The 18,658-nt window shown below is 45.3% G+C and overlaps 1 protein-coding gene and 1 long non-coding RNA gene across 3 annotated transcripts in view; one reads left to right on the top strand and one right to left on the bottom strand.

Annotated features, from left to right (window-relative positions):
- The window catches only part of HSPA4L (heat shock protein family A (Hsp70) member 4 like), a 78,012-nt gene that overhangs the window by 36,506 nt on the left and 22,848 nt on the right, over nucleotides 1-18,658 (bottom strand). For both annotated transcript variants that reach the window (XM_074993327.1, XM_074993328.1), the window contains exons 6-11: nucleotides 12,672-12,805; nucleotides 11,017-11,261; nucleotides 10,860-10,936; nucleotides 1,337-1,488; nucleotides 676-782; nucleotides 87-220 (exon numbers count right to left, since the gene is read on the bottom strand). In XM_074993327.1, the coding sequence (XP_074849428.1) occupies nucleotides 87-220; nucleotides 676-782; nucleotides 1,337-1,488; nucleotides 10,860-10,936; nucleotides 11,017-11,261; nucleotides 12,672-12,805 (849 nt within the window). The remainder of the gene's footprint in view (nucleotides 1-86; nucleotides 221-675; nucleotides 783-1,336; nucleotides 1,489-10,859; nucleotides 10,937-11,016; nucleotides 11,262-12,671; nucleotides 12,806-18,658) is intronic.
- LOC142012674 (uncharacterized) lies at nucleotides 7,940-10,843 on the top strand. Its single transcript, XR_012645420.1, has 3 exons — nucleotides 7,940-8,223; nucleotides 8,809-8,961; nucleotides 10,118-10,843. It is a non-coding gene; the product is annotated as an uncharacterized LOC142012674 (long non-coding RNA).

Genomic DNA, 18,658 nt, shown 5'->3' on the forward strand with positions numbered 1-18,658 from the left:
GCTCAATTTACATGAACCATCTGAAATGAACGAACTGGTTTAAAGATGCATATAAAAATGTTAAATATTTGATGATCTGTTCTCACCTATTCTGGGTTCAGGATAAGGTATTTCATTTGGGTGGGTATAATATGCTTCCAGATCAAAAGGTTCCTTCTTGTGGAAAGTAATAACCTTTGAAAATGGAGCAGCATGGTTCTTACTGAAGACTTCACACTCCCTGGAAAAAAAATTCAAGTAAATACAAGCAACATTTTATAGAATTGATCAAGTTATATTAGACCCTATTATGTTAGCTGTGAACTTCCATGCAAACTTAGTAACCAAGTGAAACAAGTATTTGGTTTAGCTCTGGAAAACCATTCTGAATTCCAACTTAACTGAATTTTGAAGGCAGAATGAGAGCTACAAGCTCAATCACCAACTTTACACTATGTTTTACAAAAAGCCTAATAAGGTATACAAAGTTAATTGTGACTAGGTTATGATAAACAAAATCAGAACTATGTTACATTTGATGACTGGTAGCAAAACAACAAGACTTCAACTTCCAGAAGCAAAATAATTACAATACTGTATGAGATATAAACTAGATGAGATATTTTATGGTGTTCCCAGGTTTGATGTTCCCACACCATAAAGTCTTTTTACACATTTTACTTTCAAAAAACTCACCCTGTTCCTTCCTCACAAGAGGACTTCCATCTTAAAGTTATTGAATAGGGAACAACATCGGTGATGGAAAATTCACGCACCTTAAATGCTGGGGAAAGAATTGCACCCTGGGAAAAAAGAGACCAAATTTTGACTATAGTTCAGCGAAGGAACATGTTTACTTGAATTTAGCATAGTCACTGTTCTATAAATCTAGTACACTGGCTGTAATTCTCTCACTGTAAAATATGTTTAAATTAACTACACAAAATAATAATGGGACAATTTTAAGGCACTTTCATTGAGAATGTAACTAAACTGATGGAGAGGTTCACAGACAAAAGTAAAAGGCAAAAATACCCTAATTTTGCAGATGAAGGAAGTGACTTACCCTACTTAATGCAAACCCTTGGTAGGACTAGGGAGAAAACCCAGACACTGACTTTCAGTCCTGTACTTTAACCACAACACCATCCTTCCCATCATTACTCCCATAATTGTTACCAAATGTGATTACAATACCATACAATAGTAAACACAACTGTGCAAGAACAAATGGTATGAAGACCTGATAATAGGGATGTTTTGTTTAAGCTGCAATATTCTTTGACTTTTGATTAGTGAACAATTTCACACAACGTACGCTGTAAAATGATAAAAGCTAGAATTTTAGTAACCATACCTGTAATGCGCAACCTCTTGCAACAGCTTCATCAGCATTCAGGGTAGTGCTTATATCTTTACAGAAGAACTTAGATATTTGTTCCTTCACTGCTGGGATTCTAGTGGCTCCACCCACAATTTCTATGCTGCTTATGTCTTCACGCTGCAGCTCTACCAAAGAAACCAGTTCAGGCTATAAGTTAAGTTTTTCATTTCTAGTTACCCAAAACTGATTTCTTAGGGTTGGGGGTAGTTTTCATGTAATCTTGCATTCTCGCTCTTGACTGAAAAGCTCAAAGAATTCTTATAATATAACTAAATACCCCAACACTACAAGAACTAGTGAAAACAGGTCAATGGCTAGTGTTGTGCAATACGAATTTTTATGATAAATTGCAATGACCTATACTGATAAACATATAGCTGCTTCTCTGATCTATGTGAGTTTCAGACAGTGCAAAAGCCAAGAGTTCAAAAGTTACTCATCTTAGTAACTGTGGTTCAGGTGGCTATCCACATGGATTCCACTTCTATTGTGTACGAGTCTTCACACACAGGAAAATCAGATTTTGATCAGCTGTGTCCATTGGGGCTGTGCCTGTGGGTGGCTACCCTCTCACCTGCTTCCCTCTCCTCCCCAGAGGGCAAAGAAAATGGGGGACCTAACTGTCTGTCATTCTCTCATTAATACAGAAATCAGAAGATTCCACAGCAATAGGGAAATAGGAGGGCCATTGATTCCACGAGCACAGCATCTTCAAGAACCATAGTTATTCAAGCAGTGCTGTATTACCTTAAAGACTAATTTATTGGGTAATGAGCTTCTGTGATTAAGACCACATCATCAGAAATGCGAATTCATCAGTCCTGCAAATGTCTTAGATGCTTAAGCTTTAGTTAAGTGAGCCTTCACTTCAGGCAGCGGGTCAGCCTGACCAAGCTTGTAAAAACCTCTGGATGCAGATGGTGATCCAATCAGAGATCCTTTGCTAAGACAGTGGAAAGCTTTCACCCTGTCTGCTGTCATTAACAATGAGCTGGTTCAATTTGCAGAAAAGCTTAGTGTGCTCTAAGGAAAATACTAAAGCACTTGCTAGACATCAAGGGTATGCAGCAATTTCTTCTCCTTGATCAAATGTAGCTTGGTGCAAAATATTGAAAATATCCTGGTGGAAATGAAAGTGAGATCCACCTTAGGCAGGAAAGCAGAATGAGGTTGAAGCTGGACCATGTCCTTGTAGAAAACAGTGTATGTCAGCTCCAGTGTGAAGGCTTTTATCTCAGATACTCTCCTTGTCAAAGTAATGGCTAAAAGGAAACAACTTTCCATCGCAGACGGAACAAAAAGCAATAGGCTTAAAAAGGTGGGATCACAACCTTAGAGAAGTCTAGGATAAGGTCCCACGGGGAAACCAGGTCCTAAACCAGTGGGAAGAACGCTTCAAGGCCTACTAGGAACTGGACAGACATATTGGAGACCACCGATTTAAACTGGACACACGGATGGAAAGGCAATATAGCTGCCAAACACACTGATGGAAGAAAGCATGAGCTTTTGGTGATTTAGGTGGAGCAGCTAATGCAGTCAATCCTGGAGAGAACTGATCAGCAAGAGGCTACGTTCTGATGCCCAGCATGGGAACTGCTGCCACTATGCCAGGTATAGTGGAGGGCTTTCAGATTTCTGAGAGAATGTGTTTTGCCTGACTAGAGCAGGCTGCAGTAAGATGAGGGCCTGAAACATAAGCCTATCTGCACAGGCCTGGCATAAGGCCTAAATGATAATAATCAAGACTTTAAAAAGCAATACTGAGCCATGAGCATGAGGCAGGCCCTTGCTCACTGACCTTGGATGTAAGAGGGCTGGTAAAACACTAATTGATAATAGGCTCAGGTACAGAACAGTAGTTGGAACGAGGTACCAGTTGTCACATGGTAATTGGTACTAGTTATAAGTTGAAAGCACTTTCAAAAGAACAACTCATTAAAAAGGACCTTGATAGCCAGACTCCCCACAGATACCGACCCAGTTACAGGAAAAAGGTCTAAAATGACAGTATGATGAATAGAGACGGATGGTATCTAAGTGATGTCAGAGGGTGGCACCCTGATAAGTCAGAAGTGATGTGTAACTTGTTTGTACCTGTATATAAGGTGGCAGGGCACTATCTTTAGCTGACCTAGGGAGCAGTAGGGTTGGAGAAATAGCCCAATGATTGGTCAGTCCACTGCAGGGAGTAAATGTATGTACTAGTCTGCCAGAGTGTGTCTACTGACAACTATAACTCATAATAATCCTGACCTGGTGCTTCAATCCTAATCTGATTCTATGGTCTTTGGGGGCTCTCTTGAAGTCTATTTTAACTACCTGTGCAAGCCAACACAGCACACAAGATTTAGCATACATACATTCATGCAGTCAAAAGATTTATCACTGACAGATTAGACCTGTCGGGACAGCACAACAGTAAAACCTGACCGATGACACAGGCTTGTTCCTCTGAATTGAAAAGAGAAGGTATGAGTGCAAGAGTGGACCCAGGCAGTGACCATGGAGCAGCCATGGGCTAAGCAAGGCCATAGTGTGTAATAATGACTCGCCCTCCTCTCATTTGATAGGGCACTGATGATCAACAAAAATCGCTGAGTACATTAGATCTCCTGCATGGGCTTGGAGAAAGGCACTGGAGATAGCAGAACTTCTGACACTTCCTGCTCCATCTGGTGATGGCCAGGTCCACTTGGGGAATCTTCCACTTCTGAAGGGAACCTCGATAACCTCAGAGTCCAGCAACTACTTGTGATGAAATAAAAAGGACTTGTTGAAGCCATCTTCCAGCATATTCTGGATGCCGGGGGATGCAAAGATTCCATCCTGCCCTGGATGCAAAAGTCTGACAAGCAGACTCCTCCCTGACAGAAAGCCAATGGGTGCATTCTGCCTATTTTGGTCATATCAGTGTTGACACCAAAGCTCACTTAGGGATCAGCATAATGGTGCTAAGGAGGACTGAGGATGGAGGGGAGCCAACAAAGAGAAGTTACTCACCTGTGTAGTAACAATGGTTCTTCAAGATGTCCCCCCATGGGTGCTCCACAGTAGGTGTTGGGCTCGCCCTGGCGCCGCAGATTGGAAATTTCCAGCAGTCTGTCGGGTTGCGCATGCGCCGATGCGTGTCGGTCCTTCGCACACTTTCAGTCACGTGCATGATCCGCTCCCCGCCAGTTCCTTGACCAACTGCCCCGGATGCTTCTGAAAACACGAAACAGAGCTCCAAAGTGGGGAGGAACAGGTGGGTAGTGGAGCACCCGCAGGGACACATCTCGAAGAACCATCGTTACTACACAGGTGAGTAACTTCTTTCTTCGAGTGGTCCCCATGGGTGCTCCACAGTAGGTGACTACCCAGCAGTGACCCCAAAAAAAGGAGGTGGGTACCCGATTTATGTGCAGCTTGCCCTTGAAAGGACTGCTGTCAACAGGCGTGTATCCTCAAACACCCGGTACATGGCATAATGCTTGGCAAAGGTGTCGTAAGATGACCAAGTCACCGCTCTGCAGATGTCTCTTAGCGCGATTCCCTTGAAGGAGGCTGTTGATGCCGCCATCACTCTGGTGGAGTGAGCCCTGGGCAGAACTAGCAGAGGGGTCTTAGGAAGCTCATAAAGCAGTCTTATGCAGGATACGATGTGATTTGAAATCCTTTGCGAGGATAGGCCTTCCCCTTTCGACCTGGGTGTGAGGGACACCAGGAGTCTGTCCATGTAAAAGGCCAACGCCCGCCTCACATCTAGTAGGTGCAGCCGCGCCTCCTTGCTGGGGTTGAGAGACTTAGGATAAAATGAGGACAATACTACTGGTTTGTTAATGTGGAACTCTGAGGAAACCTTTGGAACGAAGGCTGGGTGTAATCGTAAGATCACCGCTTCCTTTGAGAATACTGTGCAGGGCAGCATTGCCATTATTGCTGCAAGTTCGCTCATCCCACGGGCTGATGTAATCGCGAGAAGGAAGGCTGTCTTCATGGTAAGTAACCGGAGGGATACCCGTGACCAGTGGTTCAAAGGGTGGTCCCGACAGCATGTGGAGGACCAAGTCCAAGCTCCATGACGGTGGTAGCAGTTTCCGAGGAGGGTACAGGTTTGCCAGCCCCTTTAGGAACCAAGTGACAATAGGATGGGTGAATATGGTTGGCCCTTCCTGTTTGTGTGGAAACACTGATATAGCTGCGAGATGGACCTTTAGTGAGGATAGGAAGAGCCCGTCTCGTTTTAGCTGCAGCAGGTATTCTAGAATTACAGTTATAGAGACGTCCAAAGGAGCCAACTGCTTAGAAGAGCACCAGGAGATAAATCGTTTCCACTTCTGCGCGTAAGTCCTTCTAGTGAAATTCCTTCGACTCAACTCCAAAACTTGTTTCACTCCCTCCGAACATGTGCTCTCTAAGGCGCCAAGCCATGGATGAGCCACGCCTGTAGGTGGAGTCCTTGAGGATGTGGGTGCACTTTGGACCCCTGAGCCTGCGTGAGAAGGCCCAGCACTACCAGAAGGAGGAGTGGCGGGCGGCATGACATGCGCAGAAGCAGAGGGAACCACTGCTGTCAGTCCCAGGTTGGGACTATGAGTATCATATGTGCTCTCTCCCTTTCGGCTTTCTCTAAAACCTTGTGGGTGAGTGTTGTGGGAGGGAACGCGTAGAACAGAGGGCCTTTCCATGGCACCATGAAGGCGTCCCCCAAGGATCCCTGTCCTATGCCTGCTCTAGAGCAGTACTGAGGGCTTTCTTCTTGTTGTTGTTGTTGTTGTTGTTGTTGTGAGTGGCAAACAAATCGATTTGGGGAAACCCCCATTTGTGAAACGCTTGTCGGAGGAGATCGGAACGGATCTGCCACTCATGCGTGAGCGCAAAGCGTCTGCTGAGTTGGTCTGCCTTCACGTTGTGGACACCCGGTAAGTATGAGGCTTTTAGGGTTATATTGTTGACAATGCACCAGTTCCACAACCGGACCGCCTCAGCGCAGAGCGTGCGAGATCTGGTCCCTCCTTGTCGGTCGATATAAAACATGATGGAGGTGTTGTCAGTATTTACCCCGATTACTTTGCCGTGCAGGTATTTTCAAAAACGTCTGCACGCATTGAATACTGCTCTGAGCTCTAGTATGTTTACATGCAGTGTCTTTTCCATGGGGGACCATAGCCCTTGGAGTTACTTTGTTGCTGATGTGCACTCCCCATCCTATGTGGGATGCGTCTGTCGTAAGAAAAATCGTAATTTGTGGTTGGCAGAAGGGCACCCCTACTAGCAAGTTCTTGGGATCTGCCCACCATGCCAGTGACCTTTGTACCCCCGTTGTGGGCGATACTGCCCTGTGGATGGTATGGACTATTGGTTTGTAGACGCTTGCCAACCAATGCTGCAGGCCTCGCATATGCAGCCTGGCATTCTGTACCACAAATGTGGTGGTCACCATGTGTCCCAACAGCTGTAGACATGTTAGGATTGGCACTGTGGGGCTGTATGTCATTATTTGTACCAGGGATTTGATACCGTGGAAACGGGCATCGGACAGGTACACTCTTGATGTAATAGGAGTCTATGCGTGCCCCTATAAACTCTATTTTGCGTGGGCTCGGTCTTTGATTTTGAAAGGTTGATAACTAGGCCCAACAGGGCGAATGTGTTTGTAATGATGTGTATCATGCGTAGGACCTCTGCCTTCGAAGCCCCTTTCAGTAGGCAGTCGTCTAGGTATGGAAAAATGAAGACAACCTGCCTGTGTAGGTAAGCTGATACTACCGCCAGCGTTTTGGTAAAAACTCTGGGAGCCGAAGAGAGACTGAACGGAAGAACTCTGTATTGGAAATGCTCCCTGCCTACTGTGAATTGGAGAAAACGTCTGTGTGCCGGGTGAATTGTTATATGAAAATACACATCCTGTAAGTCGAGGGCTGCAAACCAGTCTCCATCATCCAATGCCATGATTATGGAGGCAATTGTAGCCATCCTGAAATGTTGTTTGCGCAAATGCCAGTTGAGGGCCCGTAAATCCAGGATTGGCCTCCAGCCTCCTGTCTTTGCTGTTAGGAAGTATCGTGAGTAGAAGCCTTTTCCTTGGAATTGTTCCGGTACTCTCTCCGCCGCCCCTATAAACATGAGATGGTCTACCTCCTGTTTTAACCTTGTCTCTTGAGGGGGTCCTTGAAAAAGGACCTGGTGGGAGGTTTCGGTGGGGGTAGTGATCGGAAGGGGATCGTGTATCCCGCGGCTATAATCTCCAGTACCCATTTGTCTGTGGTGATGTTTCGCCATTGAGAATAGAACGGTTTGAGCCAATGGTGAAACGTGCTGAGATTGGCATTGAGAGATGGTCTTGATCTTGCAGTCCTCGACATACCCGTCAAACTTGCTGTCTCAGGGCTTGCCCCGAGGGTGCACAACCCTGCTGGGGGCAACGTCTGGGGGCATTATACTGCTGCTGCTGTTGGTGGCGCCCCAGTCATAACCCTGTTGATATTGTGTGCGCTGTGGTTGATAAGCGTAATGCCTTTGCTGTGGGTAAAACTTCCTCCTCCTGTACGGGGGGTGGGGGGGGCAGGGGGTATATATACCCAGGGTCCTAAGTGTGGCTCTCGAGTCCTTGCTGGGAGTATAGGACCAAGTTGGTTGAATCTGCAAATAACCTTTGTCTATCCATTGGAAGACCTACGATTTTTGTTTGCAGATCTCTGGGAATACTGGACGTCTGGAGCCACAATTCCCTACGCATTACCACTGCTGTGGAACGTGCTCCCGTGTCCGCCACATCCAGGGCAATCTGAACTCCTGCTTGTGAGGCCGCGTAGCCCTCCTGGACAATCGCTTTCAGAACCGGTTTCTTGTCCTCTGGAAGGAAATCCATGAGGGAGGTAAGTCTGGAATTGTCGAAGTTGTGGTTTGACAAGTGTGCGCCATAATTTGCCATTCACAGTAGTAAGGTAGAGGAGGAACAGACCTTCCTGCTGAATAGGTCTAATTTCCTCGCATCTTTATCTGACCCTCCTGACTTATACTGGGGTGTCTTGGCTCTATGCTGTGATGATTCAACCACCAGGGAATTCGGCTGGGGATGGCTAAACAGGAACTCCATGCCTTTAACTGGAACAAAGTATTTCTTATCTGCCCTCTTATTCGTGGATGGGATGGAGACCGGAGTCTGCCATGTGTTGGTGGCGGATTCCATAATCGCTTCATCTAGTGGGATGGCGATCTTGGATGAAGCCAAGGGTCTCAAATTTTTCAGGAGTTTATGATGTTTTTCCTGCACCTCTGCTATTTGAATGTCCTGTGTTTGTGCTACCCTCTTGAACAGTTCTTCGAATTGCTTAAGGTCATCCAGGGGAGAGATATCTCCGGGGACAACCGCTTCATCTGGGGAGGATGAGGAGGCATTGCGATGATATACCTCTAATTCCTCAGGTTCCTGACTCTGTTCATATACTTGCTCTTTCAAGGGTTCAGGAGGGGGGTCCAGGGCCTTTGGACCAATTTCCGGCTGGGAAAGCTGTGATCTTCCCACAGAGTGACACTGTGTGACGGGGGTGTTGGCAAGGTGTGGATGGGGATCTACCCCCGGATCTGGACCCGTTGTGCCGATGTTCAGTATGGTAAGGATGGCCATAACAACAGGGGCAAGGGCCCGGGGATGGAGATGTGGACCATGACCGGAACGTGTACATATGGTGCCTAGAAGGGCGTGACCTCTGAGATGACACTGACAATGGCGGAGATGCTCTGTGATAGTATTCATAGGGATCCCTGCTGGAGGTTGGTGAAAGTTGTCTGAGCCAGGGGGATGGTGGTCTGAAGCAGGCTGCTGGAGTTGCTGCCTGGTGTATCTCCGGGGGGGCGGGGCGCTAGGCTATAACAGCAATGCAATGACATCCGGAGATGGGCTGCGGTGCCGGGTTTTGGCCTTTGCTTTTCCCCATTCCTGAATAGCAGGTGCCGGGGACCTCAGCACTGTAGTCGGTGCCGGGCTCGGTGCCGCGCGGGTAGTTTCCTCCAGCACCGTTGGGCCCCGTGCCGCGTACCCTCATTCCGGTGCCATCGGTGCCGCGGGAGCCGGTGCCACCAATTCCGGCGCTTGCAGGGCCCTTGGTGCCGACTGCTTAACGGTTGGAGGCCCTTGCGCAGCTGCATGCGCTGTGGTCTTCCCGCTATGAGTGGCCAACGGGTCAGGGCCCTGTGCTCCACTCGCAGATGTCACCTGCAGGGATCAAGCTGGGGAGACCTGCTTCTTCTTTTGCACAGAGGTGGTCAGGGAAGTCACCTTCCTCTTGTGCGACCCTGAGGGCCCCTCTTTGTGGGGCTTCTCTGATGGTCCAGGTTGGAGGGCCTTATCAAACAGAATCATCTTCAGCCTCATTTCCCTGTCCTTTTGGGCTCTAGCTGTAAGCTTAGAGCAATGAGGACACTTTTGTGGAACGTGGGTCTCCCCAAGGCAACAAATATACTTGCTATGCCCATCTGAGGCAGGCATGGGCTCACGGCATGACTCACATTTCTTAAACCCCGGAGAAGACATTGCCCGGGCGTTTAAGTTGTTGAATGTTAATAGAGCACTTAACAGCTAATCAGTCCTGGAACAGATAACATTCATGGCCTTAAGATAGCAGACCGCCTGAGGCGGCTGCCTCTGTTTTTTTTTTTTTTAAACTACACACATCTCTAACACAAACAAATTCAACAGTAATAACTAAACTATCCACTAATAACAGTAATAACTAATTAACAGTAAGAAAACAGTTTTATCCTTCTCAGGCATTGGAGCCAGAGCGGATTCCGTCTGCAGCCGTTGGCGGTTGAGAGCGAACTGGCGGGGACCGGATCGCACGCGTGACCAAAAGCGCGCGAAGGACCGATGCACATCGGTGCATGCGCGACCCGATGGAGACTGCTGAAAATGTCCGATCTGCGGCGCCAGGGCGAGCCTGACACCTACTGTGGAGCACCCACGGGGACCCTCGAAGAAGAATGTCCCTTATAGCACAACCCATGCATGTCTCTCTGGAGGAGGCTTGAGCCAGTCCCTTCTGGATACCACGGAGGGAAAACTTCAAGCATTGTTGTGTCTGGGAACTGTACCCATTGAATGGATGCGAGTAAGCACTTGAAGAACTGACTCATTTTATTGGGGAAGGTGAACTAGGCTGGCACTCTCTGAGGTCCCATCCATGAGTGCCTGTTCTAGCTTAGTAGGCTGTGTCGTCCGTGCCCCCGCCCCGCCCCCGTTTGGTTCTGAGGAGACTTTCAAACTCTTCAGGAGCACAGACTATCTAAAACTCTCCCTCTCTCTCCCCTGCTGCATCTTTGAGAAGGACATGTCCATTAAAGCACCTATAAGTGATATACCTCAGACAAAAAAGTACATAAAATGGCCAACATTGATCAGAATAGCTACATGCTTAGCTTTACAGCTTAAGTTCTTCATATACTAAAATAACTGGCAACTTTTCTTTTGAGCTTGATAACAAAAGACTATCCTGAATTAACATCTACTTACTAGCTTGATCCATTACTGTTCTTAAAGGAGGTTCCACTTTAGCTAGGAGAGGAGCACACAACTGCTCGAACTGTGCTCTGCAGAAAGAGAAATAAATGTGTTATATGCAGAACTAAAACCACCACATTTTGGTTGGCGTAAACGTAATTTGCCATACCTGTTCATCTTACTGGAGACATCAAGGTCTTCCATGAAGCACTCAATGCTGAGGGGGAGATCAGAAGCATTTGCACTCATAAGTTTCTTCAGTTTTTCACATTCCTGATACAAGCGCAGCAGTGCCCGAGCATTCTCTTTCACATTCAACTTATATTTTGTCCTGAATTCTCCACAGAAATAATCTACTAAGGCCTCGTCAAAGTTTCTGCCACCCAAGAAAGGGTCAAAAGCAGTAGCCAAGACCTGCATAAAAGTGAAATGTGACATGTATACGCTGATCCTTTAAGTCCTGCCAAATCAGCATGTTCCACAACTTTCCCCTCCACTCCAGGAACCTTACATGCACACAGAACTGAGCACTTCTGGACATACAGCAGGAAGAACTGGGATCTTCATCTTACCATTTGGCATAGGAAGGCTGCAGGCATGTGTCATTCCACTGAGAAAGTAAAATATGCTACTACTCAGTCTTGCTTTAGTGTTCCACTGGGTATGCATATCCCTTCTAAAAAGATGTTTCAGAACATGGCATGCCTAGGACATTTATCTTAAAAGAAATAAAAGGGCACTAATTTTTAAAAAAAAGAAAACTTTTGCTGCTGTTGTATTCTATTACTAGAAACAAACACGGTCTAGGGCAGGGTTGAGCAACCAAAAGAGTCCTTTTTCCAAATTTGGTAAAAAACTCAGTAATTCAAGAGCTGCAATGCATGTGAATATGAAATGGTCCTTAATAAAAAAGGTCAAACCATACTTTTTGTAACTCCTGTTTTACAAACAGCACACACATATCCTACAACACTGCGCATATTAAAAGGCAGAGTTATTCAATGTTTTGGGATCACATATCATTTGCTATAATTGTTGAGCTTTAAGATATTCATTGAAATATCTAAAATAATCTGCAGATGGTTTTTACACTTTGCAATTATAACACTGGGAGCCACACAGAAGTTCTTAAGAGCTGCATGTAGCTCTGGAGCTGCAGGTTGCAGACCCCTGGCTAGGGTGAAAAAGAATTAAGCCATTATTGTGCCAGTCTTGAAAGGAGGAAAATCTCAAATACAAGATTAAAATTGTTCACTTAAGCAAATATGAGATATCCTCAAGTTACAGTTTGAAGCAGTAACACTTGGGGGGAGAGGAGGATAGAGGGAAAAAACACCTATGACTCAGAAACCTGCTGGGGGGCTGGACTGTACGTTCACCGTGCCGGGGGTGGGAACAAAGTCTCACTTCAGGCCAAGTCAGGCAAGCAAGTTAGGGTCTGGATGCAGCCCAAAGGTAATAGGCACCCCCCATCTCTTCTATAAAATCTATTTATATCTTTGTTATAAAAAGACAGTATAGCACCCCCACCACACTCTTCATTTCTAACTCCTAATCAGAGGTTCCTTGGTTGTGTGGGTAAACCTTTTCCTGCTACAATGAACTGCTGAAGGAAAGTAACAAAGAACAGTATTCTGAGAGGGGGAAAAGGCTTAGTTACAACTGTTTTATACACATTTACTACAAATACGTTTGGCAAAATCAGGCACAACATTCAGCCACTCAAATGAACTCCACCAAACAATTTCCGGGGCACTTTCCCAGTTAAGCAAGGCTAATTGTTATCAGTCCGTGGTGCAACAATATAGTAAAAATAAAACTTACCTTCAGTTTTCCTTTGTTAAAAGCACAAACTGAAACTTGGAATGCAGAATGTCCCATATCTACAAAGACTATATTTCTTGGTTTCTCCTCCAAAGCTGGTAGATCTTGCTTATAAATGCCATAAGCTAGTGCAACTGTAAAAACAAAGTCAGATGTCTCAAGCAACTTTCAATAATTCAATGCTTTTTTATTTAAAAAAAGTCTAAATTTAAGACTTAAAAACTGGGCCTATTTACAAAAATTCCCAGTAACCTGAGCTAATAGTGGTAGTGTATTAAACTTTCCACATTAGAACAAAATCATTCATTGTGAAAAGCAATGAAAATAAGAAGTTAATCAGGTGAAATAGTTATTTCAAGATGTGTCACTGTGGATGCTCCATTTCAGGTGTTCATGTGCCCCCACACTGCTTCTAACAATTTCAACAATGGTAATCTAAGTCACATATAACCCAGCCCCATCTCTTGGAGCCACTTGCACTTTGTCTGGCATGCGTGGCCTGACTCCTTAGCTCCTTATTTACTGTAGATTCCACAGAGCAAACTCCCAAGTGGAAGGGAAGAGGTTGGGTAGTGCAATGGCCAGAGGGATGCACATCTTGAAGAAACTCAGTTACTCCATCAACTATGTAACCTTTTCTTCTTGACATGATGTCCCTTTGGGTGTTCCATTCCAGGTGACTATTGTGGAAGCCATCTTGTATAGAAGCCATTTCATGTCCCTTACTTCTGCACGCACACAAGAGCCTGTCCTTTCCTTGACCTATTTGGGAATGGCTGGAGGGCGGGGCGGGGGGGGGAGATGAGCTCTATTGTGTGTTAGTGAACTGTTTGGAGTTGGGAATCCAGCTCCCTTGTACCTGTTTTTCCTTGCTGATAACAGTTTCTTTTGAAAAAGTGATTTACAATTCTCTAATTGCCTCTGACACTGGGCTTGTTTGTGTAAAGGGTATAAAATACCAGAGTTAGCTGCATTAAGCAACCTTGCCGGACCTGGTTTTACTCATGTCCAGTTTGGCTCATCTGTTGCCTTACTGAATTCAATAAAGCTGAATGTTAGCCACCTAAACTCAGAAGTCTTGTGCTTCAATGCTATAGACCAGTGCCCCCCTAGGGACACAAGAAGCTTCACAGTTGTCTGAATGTTTTAAGATACCCTGCTAACAATGCTATCAGAGCCTCAGGTCTCGTCAACTGCATAATGCTTTCTGAACGTACATTCAGAGGCCCAGGTGGCTGCTCTGCATGTGTCTATCAGTGATACGTTCAAAGACTAGTGAAGTTGCCATAGATCTGGTAGAATAAGTTCTGATCCCTGCTGGGTTTTCTAAATTTTATTTGGCAGCTGAGACGTATGCATCCCAAGATCCAGTTTGAGAAGGAACCGAGGGAGCTAGATTGTTTGCACTGGATTCAGCAGCATCAACAGCATCACAAAACAAGGACGATGCATGCCCAACCCAGACAGGCACTGCTGTTGACATTCTCTGCTTAGTCTCATAGGGACACACTGACTCCTGAAGGGGAAAACCGACAGGGACATCACCTAAGACTATGTCTACACTATGAAATAAAATTGAATTTAAAGGAGTTAGCTCAAAATTAAAAACTTCACTGTCTTCACTGTGACTACAATTAGCTTGATTTATGAGCCCTAATACCGATAACATGTAGATATTACAGGATGGGTATACCGTCAATTTTGAACTTAAAATTTTGAATAAAGACTGGTGTGGAATCGCCCTGTCCTTAATTTGAATTTATTAGTCTCCAGAAGTGTCCCATATGCATCCCACAAAGCTACACGTTGGCCCTCCATGTATGGCCACTTCTTTCTATGCTGCTCTCCATCCATGTGCACAGAAAGGTCACAAAAAGCTTGCAAAGTTTTGACTGAACTAGAATTTGAATTCAGCAGTGCCCATGCCTGTAAATATAGAGGGCACCCACAAGGAAAAAATCCTGTGTCCATCGCATCGTACCCCATCAGTAGCCATTGCATTGTATCGGTAGCAATCGCATCTGTACCCATCTACTGCAATCATGAGCACTCAAGGCAGGGATCTGCCTAGTACTTCTCAGGCTCACAAGAAAGCCCCTGCATGGGCCCCTCAGGAGATTCAGGATCTTACTGCCATTTGAGAAGACCAATCAGTGGCAAAGAGACCTTGGGTCGCCAAGAGAAATGCAGCAACCTATGATCAGATGTCATGCAAGATGACTGTCCAAGGTTACTCCCAGGATTCTATGCAATGCCAGGTGAAGGTGAAAACTCCAGCAGGCCTATCAAAAAGTCTGGGAAGCCAACCAGCAGCCAGGGGCAGCTCCAGAGACCTGTCACTATTATGAACAGCTGCACATGTTTATGGGCAGCAACCCCACCACAGAATCCTGTCTTAATTATGACACCTGTGGAGCCCCTGGTATGGAAGTCGGGGTGAGCTGAGAGGAGCTGGGTACCCCGGAGGCAGAGGACAATGAGCAGAGGACCACGGAAGTTGTTCCCGACAGCCTGGAACTCTTCACCATAGCCCTGGAACAGGTCCCCACCATGCTAGTCCCCGAGTCCCCTGGACCAAGCTGTTTGGCTGAATATTTATTCTGCATACTAGAAGCAGACTGTGGGTGGGTACAGGTCTAGAGCTGGGTATGAATACAGGTTTGCTATGGTTCTGTGCCCTTCAGAACAGCATGATAATGTTCCTTTTTGGAGATCTCCTCCAAGGCCTCATCCACACACTTGTATTTTTTTCCATAAGGTTCTTGGGCAGGCTGGACTTCTTGCAGCTTCCACGGTAGCACACCTTGCCATGCCAGGCAACCAGATAGCAATCTGGTATCATGGTGCCACACTGCATTTTGGCAAATTTTCCAGGCTCATGGTCAAACAGCATGAACAGGTGTTTTGTATCTGTTAGTTTTAGGAGGGTGATATCTTATTGGACAATTCACAGAAGCACAGGAATTTGCATTGGATTTTTTTTAAACCATGCTTCCCGCCCTTTTACATTTCCCTGCAGCAGGTGGCAGGTGTTCTGCTCCCCAACCCCAATGCAGTTTGTAGGCTCTGTGGGGCTTCTCAGCTCTCATATTCCTTTCCACTTGTATAGAAGGTTGAGTAAACCCCACCTGTGGCCTCCACTTTGGAATTCCAGATGGATGGGAAAATCTCCCACCTGGATTCACAAATGTTGTGCAAAATAGTGCCTGCTGTAATCACTGTGGGGACATTAGTTTCAGAAAGGTCCAGAAAGATCAATAAGTACCTGAACATTGCTTTTAAATGACCAAAGGTGCATTTAACCACCATTCTGTACCTGCTGAGTCTGTGACTGAAGTTTTCCTTGTTGGGGTCCCGGACTTCTGTGCAAGGGAGCACAGGGTAAGCAGGGTCACCCAATACAACAAACAGGCATCTCCACATTGCCAATCGATCTTTTTTCCCCCAATCAGGGGAAAAAAGTCCCATCCAGGAGCTTTCTGTACAGCCCAGAATTTGTGAAGATGTGCGCGTCACTGAGTTTCCCTGACCATCCAACATTCATGTCGATGAAAAACAAAAAAAAACTACCAAACCCTGCAACACTATAGAGAATTAACACTTTTGGTTTATATATTCAGAGGCCAGGTGGGCTGGGGCCATAATGGGGATGTGCATGCCATTTATTGCCCCAGCACAGCAAACTCCTGGGCAGCAAAGCCATCCACTATAGCCTCTCTCCCCCCCAGGGTCATGATTGTCCTGATGAAACATCGACAGATTGCACTAGCCACATGCATCACCACAGACCCCGCTGTAGATCTGCCCACCCCAAATTGATTTGCCACTGACCGGTAACTGTCAGGCATTGCAAACTTCCAATGTGTGATTGCCACTTGCTTATGAGCTGCTAAAGCTTGCCTCATTCTTGTGTTGCTGTGCTTCAGGGTGGGGAGCCAGCACACCAAAGTTCCATAGAAATGGACTTACACATGCAAAAGCTTTGTACCCACTGCTGGTCATCCCAGGACTACAAAACAATGTGGTCTCACCAGTCCAAAACCACCACTCCACTGTCACCAATGTTTCCAGGGCAGCGAGCAGTTGAGAGTTCTTGGACCGCAGTTGTGAGATTTGCTCTTCAAAACCATTGTCGTTGTCATAATGATGATCATTGTGATGCTGAACCATCACTGAGCTTTGTAATTGAAGGAAAAATTGCATGGTAGTGTGCTTGCTGAAATAATGTGCTACAAGTTGAAGCATTAGGGATCCATGCTTGTGTTGGCAGAGAAAATGACAGCAGAAATGGCACCATTTCCAGTTAGTTGTCGCATGGCTACTGGGAATTCTGGGACAGTACTTTGCATTCTGGGACTCAAACATGAAACACTCAAGCAACCCACAATCCACTGCTCATGCTGTCGAACTTGCATAGGGCAATGGGGACATGGAAACTTACACAGAAAAAAATGGTGGCTAAATTTGAAGAAGCTTTGTGGACACAGAGTGCTTAAGAACAGGGTTAAAAAATTAAATTTGTTAAAAATCAAAATTTCTCATTGTGTAAATGCAGACTGATGAAAACCAAGCAACAGAGTGGTCCCCAAACTGTGGGTGCACCTCCCTAGCAGAGAGCTGACAAATGTTTAGGAAGGTGCAGTGGGGTCTGGGTCATTCTTCACAAGGAGGCAGGGAAAGAATACCACTTAGGCTTGTTCTTGTTTCCGGCTCTGCTCCAGACCCATTCCCAACTCCCAGCACTTCTCAGAACAATTTAAATCAGTGGGTTTTTTTTCCAACCTTGGTTCCACACAATTTAAATCTACTTTTAGTCTCATACAATGTAAGCATCTCACCACAAACCACCCTACTTTTCACAAATGAGAATTTTATCTATCTTCTACTGTAATCAACCAGGGCTCTCAGATTGTCCAAAGAGTTTGTAATACAGCAATGGACACTGGAAATGAGCAAATAACTCACTCACACAAATGGTGTTTGTGCCAATGCTGCAATTATGTAACCAGAAAAAATTAGAGCATTTAGCCTGAGATGGGCTAGATAAGAAGCAGAGAATGAAATGAACCAAAATTTGAAGTGGAGGAAAAACCAAAACAAAATGTGATCTGGATGGAGACTTTATAATCACTATGAATTAAGCATTGTGTCAGATTGACAAGATGTCTTGGTTGTGCTGTAGACATCCACATATCATTGACCCTATTAAGCAAAAACTGATCCAGTTGCCAGGAGAGGCAAGTACTTCAAAACCACAGGAATAAATTTTGCAGTGACCCTGGCTTTGGAGGGTTGAGGTAGATGCTACATCATTGTCAATAATAAAAAGATCTGAATACAGGTTGAACCTCTTTAACGCAGAACTCATCTCTTTTCACCCCCTTCCTCCCAAAAAAAAAAAAAAAACCAACCAACCACTGAAGGGGCTAAAGTGAAAACAGTTTCCCAGAATTCTTTTTTAACTAAATAAGGGAAAGTAATCTGGCACAATGAAATTTTAACAGTAGCAGTCCATTAAAGTCACGGGGAGTCAGAACTTCTGTACGCAGCATTTCAATAGTTTACACTAGTCTTGTTTTCAAATATGAATAAAAAATATGACTCCCTATTGAAATATGTATCTAAGCCATACTTCAATAGGACTTAACCAAAAGCAGATAGTATGAAACATAGTATAGTCATATTCTTGCATACATGCTAGTACTCTTGGCTGGACTTGGGAATTGCAGGAAGTTACAGAAATGGATTTGATTGTAAGTATCTGCAGTAATAATCTTTCACTTGAAGTCCAATTTCACTAAACATTTGCCTGCAGAACTGAGGTCCCAAAGAATAGAAATTATGGCTTCTACACACAGTTTCTGTGTTTTAACTTGCAGGAACTATTTGCTTTCAAATTAAACCATTGCTCAGTTTAAACATTGCCTTGTGGCAAAATAGTAAGCTGACTGATACATGTGTGAGAGCAGCTCTTTTTTGTAGCAACC

This window comes from Carettochelys insculpta, chromosome 4 (genome assembly GCF_033958435.1).
Source record: "Carettochelys insculpta isolate YL-2023 chromosome 4, ASM3395843v1, whole genome shotgun sequence".
In the NCBI taxonomy this organism is placed as follows: domain Eukaryota; kingdom Metazoa; phylum Chordata; order Testudines; family Carettochelyidae; genus Carettochelys; species Carettochelys insculpta.